Source organism: Ambystoma mexicanum, chromosome 5p (genome assembly GCF_040938575.1).
Source record: "Ambystoma mexicanum isolate Mex_15411 chromosome 5p, UKY_AmexF1_1, whole genome shotgun sequence".
NCBI classification, from domain to species: domain Eukaryota; kingdom Metazoa; phylum Chordata; class Amphibia; order Caudata; family Ambystomatidae; genus Ambystoma; species Ambystoma mexicanum.
This window is the reverse complement of record NC_090930.1, coordinates 651,942,116-651,955,545: the sequence shown is the minus strand read 5'-3', so window position 1 is coordinate 651,955,545 and position 13,430 is coordinate 651,942,116. Positions and strand designations below refer to the sequence as shown.

The following is a 13,430-nucleotide window of genomic DNA, read 5'->3' as shown; positions in this document are numbered from 1 at the left end:
TCTGCAAGCGGCTGCCACAGCAGGCTTTGATCGTGCTTCGGAGCCTCTATCTCTCCTCTTTTGCTTACCCGGAATACGTTAGTCAGTTCATTCCAGACTCCAGCTGACGGACTACGCCATTTAGGATTCCTTTTTGTGCCATTTCACCCGCTCGTCACCGGAACTCCAACATCTCTATGAAAGGCAGAAAAAGATTCTACAAACAAAATCGCATTGTGGTTTTTTTTTTTGCCTTCCGCTTTTTCCCCCATTTCTGCCTGCTTCGGTGGAGGAGCCACAGGGCTACAGTACACAGGTGGCCACTGTGGCTAGCTACCAAGAAAGGTCACCACAACGGAAACACGAAAAGGAGCACAGTTACTAACAGAGCAAGTATTCTTACAGGTCCGACTCCAACTATTCAGGTGAGGAGACGGAGGAGGGCATTTGGTCGAAAGAAATTGAACAGGTGTGTGACAGACAACTCCACCAGTTGAGGCCGAGTGCAATGACCAACCAGAGGATAGTGAACCAGCTACTGGTGAAACAGAGCTGGAAGAGGACCTTCCCCCTGTTGGAGATCTGGGTCTTAAAGCCCATCCTGAGCTGCAGACTTTGCTTGCAGAAAGTGGCCCCTGTAGGGCAGACTTCAGCAGAGGTCAAAGAGTGTCCTACTCTTGAAGGACTTTGCCAACAGGCAGCTTCCCAGCTGGAAAGGCAAGAGCCAGGGAAGCACAGGCTGCACTGGGAGGTTGGCCTCCTTTACAGTGAGCCTACCCTAGGGTACAACAGAAGACTTGCAGTGCCTCAGAAGGCGAGACTCCAGTTTCTACAGTTAGCCCATGAGATTCCTTTAGCTAGTCACTTAAGCTTTAAGAAGACCAAGGAAAGGATCTCTCTGGATTTCTACTGGCCTGAGATGGGGTCTGATGTGTGACAGCTTCTATAGAATGTATTTACTTGTCAGACTCCTGATCAGAGTGGAGCCAAGAACATGGCACCCTTGGTGCCCCTCCCAGTGGTGGGAGTGCCTTTTAGGAGGGTAGGGATTGACCTTGTTGGTCCCCTAGACCCTGCCACATCTCCAGGCAACCGATTTATATTGGTTGTGGTAGATCATGCTACCAGGTATCCTGAAGCAATGCCTATGAGAACTGTTACAGCTCAGACAGTGGCTAAGGCCCTCCTTGGTATTTTTACCAGGGTAGGTTTTCCTAAGGAGGTTATCTCAGACAGAGGCACCCATTTTATGTGCCACTACATGCAAGCCATGTGGAAAAATTGTGGAGTGACCTACAAGTTCTCAACAGGCTACCATCCCAAAACCAATGGGTTGGTGGAGAGGTTTAATAGAACTAAGAAGAGCATGATAGGTGCTTTAGAAGAACCCTTTAGAAGAAAGTGGGACCTTCTACTGCCAGGCCTTCTCTTTGCTTATAGAGAAGTCCCTCAAGAAGGGGTTAGCTTCAGTCCCTTTGAGCTCCTCTATGGTCATCCGGTTAGAGGTACATTGGACCTAATAAAGGAAGGGTTGGAGAGTGCTCCTTCCCACGTTAGGCAGAATTGCATGCAATACCCTCTGGGACCACTACCCACAACTAGGACTACAGGTGTAAGCAAAACCAACCTTTGGTATAAATCTGTACCACACAATTTTTGGTAGCGAGCGCAGCCAGGCTTATCTCAAGAGTGAATGGAGCAGTACAAGTAGTTACACAGAGGACTTTCAATCACAGTGGTTCAAGTAGACACCTACGCTCAAGGTTTCTTGGTAAAAACACTTATTAATTTATTACATAGTCATTTCACTAGAAGAAGACAACTAATGTACCGATACAAAGGTTTTTGAGACAATTTGAGCTCCCCTGAAATAGGAGCAAAATGGCAGTTCAGCTACTTAGCAGTGAGCAAAAAGGACACAAAGAAGTAGAATAGATTACATATACTTTCTAGGCAGCGCAAATAGTTTCAGTTCACCAGAAATTTTCAATTTAAGTCAAGAGGCCAGGCCAAAGTCAATGGGCTAGTGTTCTGGATAGGAAAGAGCAGTTCTGGTATCAAACGGTAAAGTCTTTGCAAAAGTTTTAGAAGTAGTTTAGGCGAAAAAAGGATAATTTGTAGGGTCACAAGCTGATTAGGCCTGCAAGTTGGGAAGGTTTCACGAACTTCCACTGCGAGAGTGGCGTTCTCTCAATCGGGTTGGCACAGTACCTTTATATGAAGAAACAAATTATGCTGAAGTCGTGGTTCCTGGTAGTTCCTGCAGATCTCACTGTTCCTGACCATCAGTCGTGGGGACAAGACGGAGGACGTCGGGAGACTCCTACAATGCATGGGATCGTTGAAGAAAGCAAACAAAATGGAATCACTTCAGTTCCGTTAGCTGTAGATTCAAGAGCACAAGCTGGTGTCCCTCTCCCTGGTTAATCCTAACCAGCCTTGAGAATAGTATCCAGGTGTCTTAGGATTTGATTGGTCCCACCAACTCAAAAGGAAGAAGCTGTCCTTGAAGGAGCTTCTCTGTCGAATGGAGTTTGGCAATTCGGACCTGCAGCAGGGCTTCACTGGGCAAACCAGCGGTCCAGGAGTTGCAGCAGCCTCCTCTTCCAGCTTGTCTTTGGTTCTTTCGTTCCATTGGTTGACTCTGCCTTTCAGTCCAAGAGACTCGCCTTTTAAACGGTTCTCTCCCTTTCATTCCAGCCTAGCTGTCACTCACCCAGCAGGGTGGCTGTCCTTGCCCGACAGTCAGCCAGCCAATCCTGCCAGAGTGCATTTGGGTCTCTCTAGGAGACTAAGCACAGTGAGTTTCGGGCACCTCCCTCACTTCCTGCCCACCCCAGACACTCAGGCGCCAAAGGCAGACTTCAGTCCTGAAGCCCGCCAAAGTGACCAAACCTGGTTTGGTGCACAGAGAAAAACACTAGAAGGACCTTTCCAAAATGAAATGTCGAAAAAAGAAGACTGGGACCCATTTAAACAAAGGGCCTTAAGGCGCCATCTTGAAAAATGTGGCTCCTGTGATTTTTAGGTACTGGTTTTCGGGGTCGGGTAAAATGATGGTAGTTTGTTGTAAAACCACTGCCACCAGCCTTTTCAATAGTAAAGGGTAGCATTTGACTGCTACATTAGTTTTTAGACACGGGATACTATGTAACCCCTCCAGCACTCCATTGTAAGATGGTGTGTGCTTGGTCTATGAATTTGGAAAAGACTAGTAAAGTCAATTTCACTTTACATTCTCTGGGATACAGTAGTTTATCCCAGAAAAGGTATTTAAACCTTTGGGAAGTCTAACAATACATCCCTGTGTCACTGCACTAAGGGTGCTTTGTGACACAAATAAAAAAGATGATGCCTATGGAGTTGGTTAAAACTCCATAACTAAAAAAAATAAACACAGAAAACAAACAGAATTCAAAAGTACAGAGTAAAAGTTCAGCAAAAGAGCTGGGGTTCTTTAAGGTAGAGCGGAATTAGCACATTTTGAGAATTCGCCCCAACATCCCCCAAGCCAGTGAGAGTCACCAACTGTGTTAGGTCTCCGAAGGAGAATGACGCACACGATGACAGAAGCTTCAGATAACTAGAAAGCACGTCAGGGACTCGTTAAACACTGGCATGACCAGAAGGCCAACCTGGTTGAGCTTACTCAAGATCAGCTAGTTGTAGTTATGGTACCTACAAGGCAGAGGGCCTTACAGGGCAAATGGATTGCACCCTTCAAGGTTGTGGGCAAACTTGGAGCAGTCAATTATCTGGTGGACTTGGGCAACCCCAAGGAGGGCACCGCGGGTCTTTCACACGAACCGCCTAAAGGCATATGTATCCAGATCAGAAATGGGAGCTTTGCTCTTAGCATCTGATCAAGAGGAGTAGGAGAGTGAGCCTCTACCTGACCTTCTTGGGGGACAACCTTAAGATGGAAAGCTAGGAGTTAACCTCTCTTCTGATCTGACTTTGGACCAACAGACAGGGTGCAAGGTTATTTTAAATCAGTTTGCCTCCCTGTTTTCAGTGACACCAGGCTTGACCCCTTGGGGCCAGCATGGTATTCTCAATGGTGACCATCTACCGGTCAAAAGCAGGGGGTACAGAATGTCAGACCATGTAAGAACCCACATAAAGGAAGAGGTCAAGAAGATGCTTCATCTTGGGGTAATAGAGCCATCTACGAGTCCATGGGCTAGTCCTGTTGTACTAGTACTAAAGGCAGGAGCCAAGGAGTTGAGATTCCTTTGGAGTATAGAGCTCTTCTTAATGCAGTCACCACGACTGATGCCCATCCTTTACCTAGGACAGATGACCTGGTGGATAAACATGGTACAGCCAAGTACCTCAGTACATATGAACTAACCTCAGGCTATTGGCAAATAGCGTGGACAGACCATGCCAAGGAGAAAACAGCATTTTCAACCCCAGGAGGCCTCTACCAGTTTAAGGTTATGCCGTTTGGACTAAAGAATGCACATGCTATATTCCAAAGGATGGTAAATCCGGTTCTGAGTGGGATATAGGCCTTGTGCATGGCATACTTGGATGACATTGCAGTGTTCAGCCCTACTTGGAAAGAGCATATTGGCCACCTAGGCTATGTATTGCAGGCTCTTGAGCAGGCCCATCTGACCATAAAGACAAGCACATTTCAAATAGGACAGAATAAAGTGGTCCACCTTGGACAGGAGGTAGGAGGTGGTGAAATAAGCTCATTGCCTAGCAAAGTACAAGCTGTACAAGACTGGGCCACCCCTACTACTCAAACCCAGGCGAGAGCCTTTTTAGGTCTCACTGGTTATTATAGGAACTTCAATGAGAACTATGGGATCATAGCTTCTCCCTTGAATGCGATTTCCTCACCCAAATTCCCCAAGAAGGTCAGGTGGAATGAGGAATGCACCAAGGCATTTCAAGGACTTAAGAAAGCCCTTTCTCAAGCTCCAGTCTTAAGAGCTCCTGACTACAACCAATCCATTATTGTACAAACTGATGCTTCAAATACAGGAATAGGTGAAGTTCTGAGTCAGCTGGATGAATGAGAAAGGCAGGGAACACCTCATATGCTTCATCAGTAAGAAACTGAAGGACTGAGAAACAAGGTGGGCAACCACAGAACATGAATGTTTTGCCATTGTATGGTCTTTGAAGAAGTTTAGACCATAATTGTATGGATCTACTTTTGTGATTCAGACAGACAACCAACCCTTGAGATTGTTAATGCAGATGAAGGGGGAGAATCCTAAATTGTTAAGATGGTCCATCAGCCTTCAAGGGTTAGATTTTACTATAGACCATCAGTATGTAATCACCAAAATGCTGATGGTCTCTCCAGAATGTATGACCAACTGGAGTAAGGCGATTTATCCATGAGTGGATTACATCCTCCTGTCCCTTAGTCTGGGGGAGGGTGTGGCAGAGCCGGGGGGGGGGGGGGGGGGAGGGGGGGGGGAGACGAGTGTTGGGGAGAAATCTCAGAATATGCTAATTCTCCTCTACCTTACAGACCCCACCCTTTTGGTTTCTAAACCTGGAGAGAGAGCCCTTTTTCTCACCCTCTCCTGTATTTTTATTGTGTTGGACTCTTGTTTCTTTTCAAGATGACAAAGGCCATTTTGGTGAAATGAGCACCCTTAGGTGCCTTTACTGCAACTGTGAACACAGCCCACGGTAAAGGTGAATCAAATTAGTAAAAAGGGATCACTTCCACCAGCCATTAAAGATGAGCTTGTCCCTGTAACAGAATTGTTAGTTCCTGCTCTCCTGTCTAAACTCCATAGGCATCATCTTTACATTGTGACACACAGCACCTTCAGCGCAGTGACACAGGCAAGTCTTAGATTTCACAAAGGTTTAAATACCTTCTCTTGGTGAAACTACAGTTTCCAAGAGCAGTGAAGTGAAAATGACTACTTACATTTTGTAACTTTCTAGACCCAGCACACACTATCTTACAATAGGGTGCTGGAGGGGTTACTTAGTATCCCCTTTGTCTCGTTTCTCATGTAACATTTTTATTTTACCCTTTCGACAATTAATGGCTGGTGGCAGTGGTTTACTTTTTACTACCATTGTGTGTTTTTACCAAGGGCTGCGTTCGCAGCCACAGTAAAGTACCCGTGGGTGCCCATTTTGTCAAAATGGCCCTGGTCTTTTTTCGTCATTTCTTGTTGGCAAGGTCCTTCTTGATATCAGGTTTGGTCCCTTTGTTCATTTTGGCTTTGGCAGGATTCACGAGCGGAGCCCGCCTCTAGCTCCAGTATGTCTGGCAGGGGCAGGAAGTGAGGGAGGTGAGTGAGGTGCCCAAAACCCCGTGCTTAATCCCCTTCGTTACAGGAATGCTACCAAAGGTAATTGGCCGGCAAGGATAACCACCCTGCTGTGTGATTGACAGCTAGGCTGGAATGAATGGGAGAAACCTGCATAAACGGCAAGGTGTTTTGGTTTGGAAGGCAGAGTCGACCACTGGACGAAGGAATCCGATGAAGAACTTGGAATAGACACTTGCTGCAACTCCTGGACCGTCGTTTTGCCCGGTGAAGCCCTGCTGCTGTGCTGAAGCTCAGAATTGTTCGCGACTAGGCAAAGCCCTGGAAGGACGACTTCTCCCTTTGATTTGGTGGGACCAATAAACTCCAAAGTAAGCCTGTCTGAACATCCTCTCGGAGTTGATTGCACTTCCACTGCTGCAACCGAAGTGCCAGGGAGAGGAACACCAGATTGTGTGCATTGCTTTTAAGTCAGACCAAAGAGCCAGGAAGATCCTCAGGACTTCCCTGAAGCAGGACTGACCAAGCCTGAGCCACCTCGACAGAGTGCTGGATCCCAGATCTAAGGAAAGTCCACCGCTGTGTTGCTATTTTTTGTCAGATGCAAGGAGCTGAAACACTGAAGAACCGCTGAATTGAAGCTTGCACATTGCTGCTGCTGACCTTCCCATTGCAGAGCAGGAGTCCCCAGACGTGCTCCCGCTTGTCCCCATGACTGAGGCTCAGGAACAACAGGGTCTGCAGAGCTGTCTAGGAACAGAAGGCAGCTGGAACAATTTAATCTAACCAGAGGTACTGTAAAGTCTAAGAGTAATTACCTCTTGTTGTCTAGCCTTGCTTGCTCTCAGTTGAGACCCGTCTTGGTTACCTTGCAGAGTTACTAAAGCTTTGCCCCTCACAAGCATCCTAGCTTGTGGCCCTTCACATGTTCTATTTTTTCTACAAACATTTCTAAAAACATTGTACAAGACTTTACCTACCTGCAAAGAAGGTCTTCAGCTCCCCTAGACATTGTGCAATCAACATTGGCTTTCCTGGCTCCCTGAGAGACTCTTCTTACCATTGACTCTGTGCTGTATATTTTCCCCAGGAAAGGGTTAAACTTATTTGACATTGGAAGGTTTCCAAAAGTACTTACCCGTTTATGAATTATTTGTTAACCTTTGTTTTATTCCTCTCTCTTTTCAAACTCAGTATTACTCTAAAATGTACCCGTGATAAATCAATGTCCAGTGTCCTAGCTATTTAAGTCACCTGAGGGTGTAGGAAGTGTGTGTGTCATCCCCAATGGGTATCAGCTGATTTAGAGAAACTAAGTGTATTTTAATTGTTACATATATTGCTCCCTTCTGAAGAAGGCTTATACAACTGACTGAAATAAATTAATACTTGTTTTTATCAAGAAATCTTGAATGTAAGTGTTCATTTGAATAACTGCTAAGGTGAAACTCTGTCTCACAACATTACTGCTCACATTGACCCCTCTTGAGATAAGCCTGGCTGCTCAGCCACACTACCAACCTGCGTAGTTCAGAATTGTACCAAAGGTTGGGTCACTATTGCCAGGAGGTCAAGGTTATTGTAGTGCACCCAAAGGATACTGCATACAATCTTGCCTAACAGAAGTAAAACCCATATGCCTTTTTAATCTCACAAGGAGTCCAAGTTAGATACTTCCCAACTATACAAGTGACTGATGTAGGATTTATAAAGGGACAGTTGGAACCACAGACACTGTGTTGGCTAGCACAGGGAAAGTAAACCCTAATGTTACACTTAACTGAATGACTCGAAGTTATTCTAGGCAGGCAACAACTTAATACAGACTTTTTCTGGACACGCTAACAGCAAGTCAGGGGAAGCAAGACCCAGTTTGGGATAGGGGGGGGGGGGGGGGGGGGGAAATCACTCATACAATTACCCTGCAGTAATAATGTGGTGAAACCAACATATTACTTTTGGGAGGCACAACCTAATCACAGGTGTTATACCTTCACATCTACTTTCTATTAGAATGGAAAAACAGTTTCTAAGGAAAGAAAGATGTTAACCATACTTTTAAGAATAGTGCATCACACATTCAAGTTAAGTAAGAACTTTTCTAACTGTTCTCTCTTAGAGTTACAGTTACCAACTAACTCTTTTACAAGTAAGTAGCTTGTAAACACTTTTTTCCTATTCTAGGCAAAAGGCCCAATCCCATAAAAGTCTTTCCCTTATTCTTTGAGCATGAGTGTTCTCAGTGGCAGAAGGGGGTCACTAGGATCTAGTGTCTAACAGGCAGTGTCAGGATAGGTTAAGTAGCAAAAGTCAGAGTTCCTTAGGTAGACTGGACAAACCGGTGAGTACTTTACTTTAGAGTTAGAAGAGGGTCCAGGGTCTTCGCAGAAGACACCCTAGCAGTGGGACTGGTGCACTGGATGAGCAGCCTCCCCATCACAGAAAACAACCCATAGCTACACAGAAATGCTAAGAGACCTAAGGTAAGTACATACCCAAGCCAACACAGTACCTCAGCATTGAAGATCTTGCAGCAGGACAACTTCAGGGTCTGCAGCCAAATACCCGGTCAGTGGATTCCTCATCGTGGTTACTGAAAACAAGACCTCAGAAAGAACTTTGCAGCAGGGATCGATGAACAAGGCTCTAGGCAAGGTTTTCCTTACGGCTGAATGCGGTTTTGCAGATTTGGTGCCTTTTCGGGAGCACAGAAGAAGACAGAAAATCACTGTTGAATTCTTGTCGTTACAAAGGTCCAGCACTCTGTTGAGGGGAGTTTTCGGACTATTCGTGTCTCTGGAGCTCCACCAGGATGCCCACGAAGTTTCAGCGATTTTCAGAAGAGCATGCACCGCACAGTGGCATGATGTTCCAGGGTATAGGGGTATTGCAGTAATGCAAGGTCACAGCAACGCGTGGGATGGCTCAAAATGTAGGTCTTCTTGAGTCTAGTGGGTCTCACCAGGCTCTGGGTCATCGTTTCCAGAGTCCCAGGTAGATTGGAAGAAACCGCTACAGCAGGCTCTCCGGTCGCTGGAAATCGTTTCCGCTGCTTATCCTTCATCATCCTCTTCGGTTTCAGTGGTCTACTTGTCTTCAGCTTCCAGGTTGGCAGTATTTCACAGGAATTGCAGCACAATTTCTGCATTCTCTCCCTGCATTTTACAAGAAGGGGCAGTTTGGTTGTCCAATCCGGACAGACAGCCGCCCCCCCCCCCCCCCCCAGTGGGATTTGTCCCCATTCAGGCAAGGAGGAAGACAAACGGGCTGTGGAGTTTTGGACTACTCACTCGTTTCCTACCCTCACAGAGATTGGAGCCTGGGCGGGGAGTCCGGGGGATAAAAATCACACAAAGGAATTTCCTGCCCTGGATGTCCGGGGAAGGAACAAGAAAGGACAAGATACACTAAAATGGTGAAGAAAAGAAGACAGGGGCCATTTTGGTAAACTTAGCACCCTTAGTTGCCTGTACTGCAGCTGTGAACACAGCCCGTGGTAAAGGTGCACCAAATTAATACAAGGTATCACAGAATTGTTACAGTTTTAGTGTGAAATGGGATACATTGCATCTCCCCAGCACTCCACATAAGGTGGGGTGTGCTGATTTCACCAAATAAAAGGTAAAAGGGATCCAAAGATCCCTTCTACTCTTGTTAACTGTAGTTTTCCCAATGTTGGCGAGAGAAAGTTTAAAGGGGAGCCCGTAAGGCAACCCAGCAACAACAGGCACTTATTGCCGAAAAGTTGTTAAAGAGAAAAACTTACAAAGACACCATGGAGAGTCTAAAAATGGACACTCATAAAAAGAGGAAAGGATTCTGAGGGTTTGGAAAAAGGTTCCCACTCAGAGGTATAAAGGGAAAAAATCCCACCAGTAAAGCAAAAAGTTCTGGGCTTGACACAGGTCAGGAAGATTTACCATTTCTATGAAAATCTTACCCAACACAGTTTTTGGACTATTGTCCTTACTGGGTTCAGTGTACTTACCTACAGCTCACATCTTCCTCCTATGATAAGCCTGTCTGCTCTGCCATTCTACCAAGATCCTTTGGGCAGTACAGACTCGGGGGGGGGGGGGGGGGCTGTATGCCAAGGGATAGTTTTATTAAGTATTACCTCAATTGGACTTTAGGAAAACTATCTGCCATTCAGAAATGCTTCTTTCAGGCAGTGTAGAGCACATAGTCCTGGGGCATACATCCAATGGCCAAAGATGGCCACATCCACTCCCATACTCAGATGAATAAGGGATAGTCCAGTTAGCAACTCAGGTATTCAAGGCAAAAAAAGGCAACTTCTATTTTGATATACGGGTGAGGCGATCAAAAAGGGCCCAGTCAGGTAACAAATTTCACAGGCAAAAAAGCCAACACCAGCCAAGGCACATGACGCAGAGCTACATTATTCTCTCTCTAGGAGACTATGCAGAGACTTTGGGGGACCACTGCCTTAAGAGTCAAAGGTTTTACAGCAGAGGACAGAATATACAAAGCCACTCTCTGTTTGGCTTTGGCCCAAGTCTGACTGGAATGGAAAAGGGAATAAAAAAAACAAGGAATCCAGCAAAGAATGGCAGGCACCTTCAAATCAAGCCAAAAAAATTGGAATTCTGCCCCTCACCTAGCCGCAGAAGGTGGCTTCAAGAGCCTACAGTGGTTGGCTTGAGTACTTGTTAATCCTGTAGCAACAGTGGTCCATCTCAGTCATGTCTTATATACTCAGATTCTTGGCTCCATGCGCAAACCTCTGCAATGGATCCAGACCCTCTTTCTCTTACCCAAGATTCAGGTTAGGGCTACATATTTGAAGGAAGCAAATCCTTCCCACTTAAGTGTTATGCAATCATTGGCATGCACCTACATCTGCCCAGCAACACACATTCCTTGCAAGAAGTGTGGAATTCCCAATCTAGCCCCAATCCAAGTTTTAGTCACACAGAGCACCGACCAGTCACACAGAGCACCGACCAGTCACACAGAGCACCGACCAGTCACACAGAGCACCGACCAGTCACACAGAGCACCGACCAGTCTAGTGTAAAACCCTTTGACAGTGCATGCCCTTGTTCAGGGTATTCTGGCCCGATGGGCCAGAATGATTACCCAAAAGCAAAATGGCCTAAGAACAGAACTTGCACCACATGAAGTATTTGAGTATACGGTAATCAAAATTGCATTATGCATTTAAAAAATATGGTGCACAGAAAGATGTATGTAAAAAGTTTCATTGCAAGCAGCCTATCCTAAACACATCACAAAGGATCCAAAGAAGAGCATATGGGTAAATGAATGCACAGGAACCCACAAAGCAATACTTAATCATACATTATACACATTGCACCATGGGAGGATACTGTGTGGGCAGATTACGGTCATTAACAAGATCCGACCACTTTCCTCTTACCCACCTTCATTTGTTTCATTAGCTCAAACATCTGCTCAGGTGGTAAGCTAGCCACAGCTCTGCTAATTGATTCTGGAGCTTCTTCTGGGTTGACAGGCTCACCATATGGCGACTCAATAATGGGAGCCCCTGTTCCAAGACCTGACGGGTAAGAATGTCACATTAGTGCTGCAACTTTGATAGCAAGCATTCAGAAAATCAGAAGGTGAAAAGCAAAAACAAAAAATAGGTAAACCGAGGTAGTAACATATTCACGGGGCGCAGGGGTGGGTTTTGGGGGCTAAAAATGTCAATTTGCACGCAACTGGCCTGGTATAAAAGGTCTCTCACCACCTTATTTCTCCACTTGCACACAGTTACTTTAAATTCTTTTCCATCATTAAAACACAGAAAGAACAATTATCAAGTTATCAGGTGAATACATTTAGGCCACCCTGTTCAAGATTAAAACATAATAAAATTATCACAATAAACATGACCTATCGCATACATACATAAACAGAGGACACACGACCAGGATACACAAACAGGCTTTGTCATTCAGAAAAGATGTAGGGTACCCTTCTATATGGATAAACTATTAAATGACACAATTAAGTGCTTTGTGCAATATAAGAAGGCATTTTCCAATGCAATAAAGTGCAATATACATTTAGGAACAGCCAGTTAAGTGCAAGATTCCATTCATAATAAAAGTGCATTTGATGATAAACAAGCATTCCTGACCATTAGTAATATGGTTATTGCCTGATATTAAAGATACCTTATGTTGGGGAGAATTTACATTTTAGTACTAAAATCCTCCCACCTTAGAGACCCACAGCACTTATACCAGACAATTTTAACTCCTGAGTGAGTGGGACTTTTTTATCACTCATTTGGGGATCGAGGGGGTTTACCTAGGAGCCCCTTATCCTATTTTCTCATGTAACATTGTTATGTTACCCTCACTACTTTAAATGGCTGGTGGCAGTGGTTTCATTTTCCTACCATTGTGCTTTTCTACCGCAGGCTGAACCCTCAGCTGCAGTACTGCACCCATGCGTTACCATTTTGTCCAAATGGCCCGGTCTTCTTTTTTCGTTATTATCTGTTTGTGAGGTCTTTCTTGGCCTTCGCTCTGTGCGTTGACAGGTTTGAGCCCTTAGTCGGGCTTCAGCCCTGATGCCTGCCCCCGGCTCCAGTGTGTCTGTAAGGACAGGATGTGAGGGAGGGCCCCGAATCTCCCCTGTCCTTTGTCTCTAGGAATGCCTGAATGCAACTAGTATCGATTGATTGGCAGGACAGCCACTCTTCTGTGTGATTGACAGCCTAGGCTGTGCATGAATGGGAGAAAACTGCTTAAAAGGCGAGGGTTTTGGGACTACGGAGTCGACCACTACTGGGAGAAACACCTGACGAAGAAACTGAACGAAAATTTCTGCAACCTCCTGAACCTTTTGAGTTGCCCGGTGAAGCCCTTTTGCTGTGCTGACCTCCTTTTTCATCTAGACAGAGAAGCTTTGGATGGAACAACTTCTGGCCTTGGGTTAGTGGGACCAACTAACCCAGAGACGAACTCCACTGAACCACCATCCCAGACTTGCTGTGCTTCTCCATTGCTGTGAGAGCCCAATGCCTGGGTTTGAGTGTCCGTTGTAGAGTGAAAGGTCTGCCGCAGAACGATTCTGGCTAGAAGCTCCAGGAGCAGGACCTCCATATCCACAGTCCCCTCACCAGAGCGCAGGACCGAGGAAGTGAAGGAAGTCCAATCCGTTTCCGAGATTCGCATCAGTGCTGCTGTTTGC

The 13,430-nt window shown here is 45.7% G+C and overlaps 1 protein-coding gene across 2 annotated transcripts in view; it reads right to left on the bottom strand.

The window, feature by feature from the left end:
• Nucleotides 1–13,430, bottom strand: part of CSTF2 (cleavage stimulation factor subunit 2) — a 557,664-nt gene that overhangs the window by 380,296 nt on the left and 163,938 nt on the right. For both annotated transcript variants that reach the window (XM_069613003.1, XM_069613004.1), the window contains exon 4: nt 11,648–11,784. In XM_069613003.1, coding sequence (XP_069469104.1) covers nt 11,648–11,784 — 137 coding nt within the window. The remainder of the gene's footprint in view (nt 1–11,647; nt 11,785–13,430) is intronic.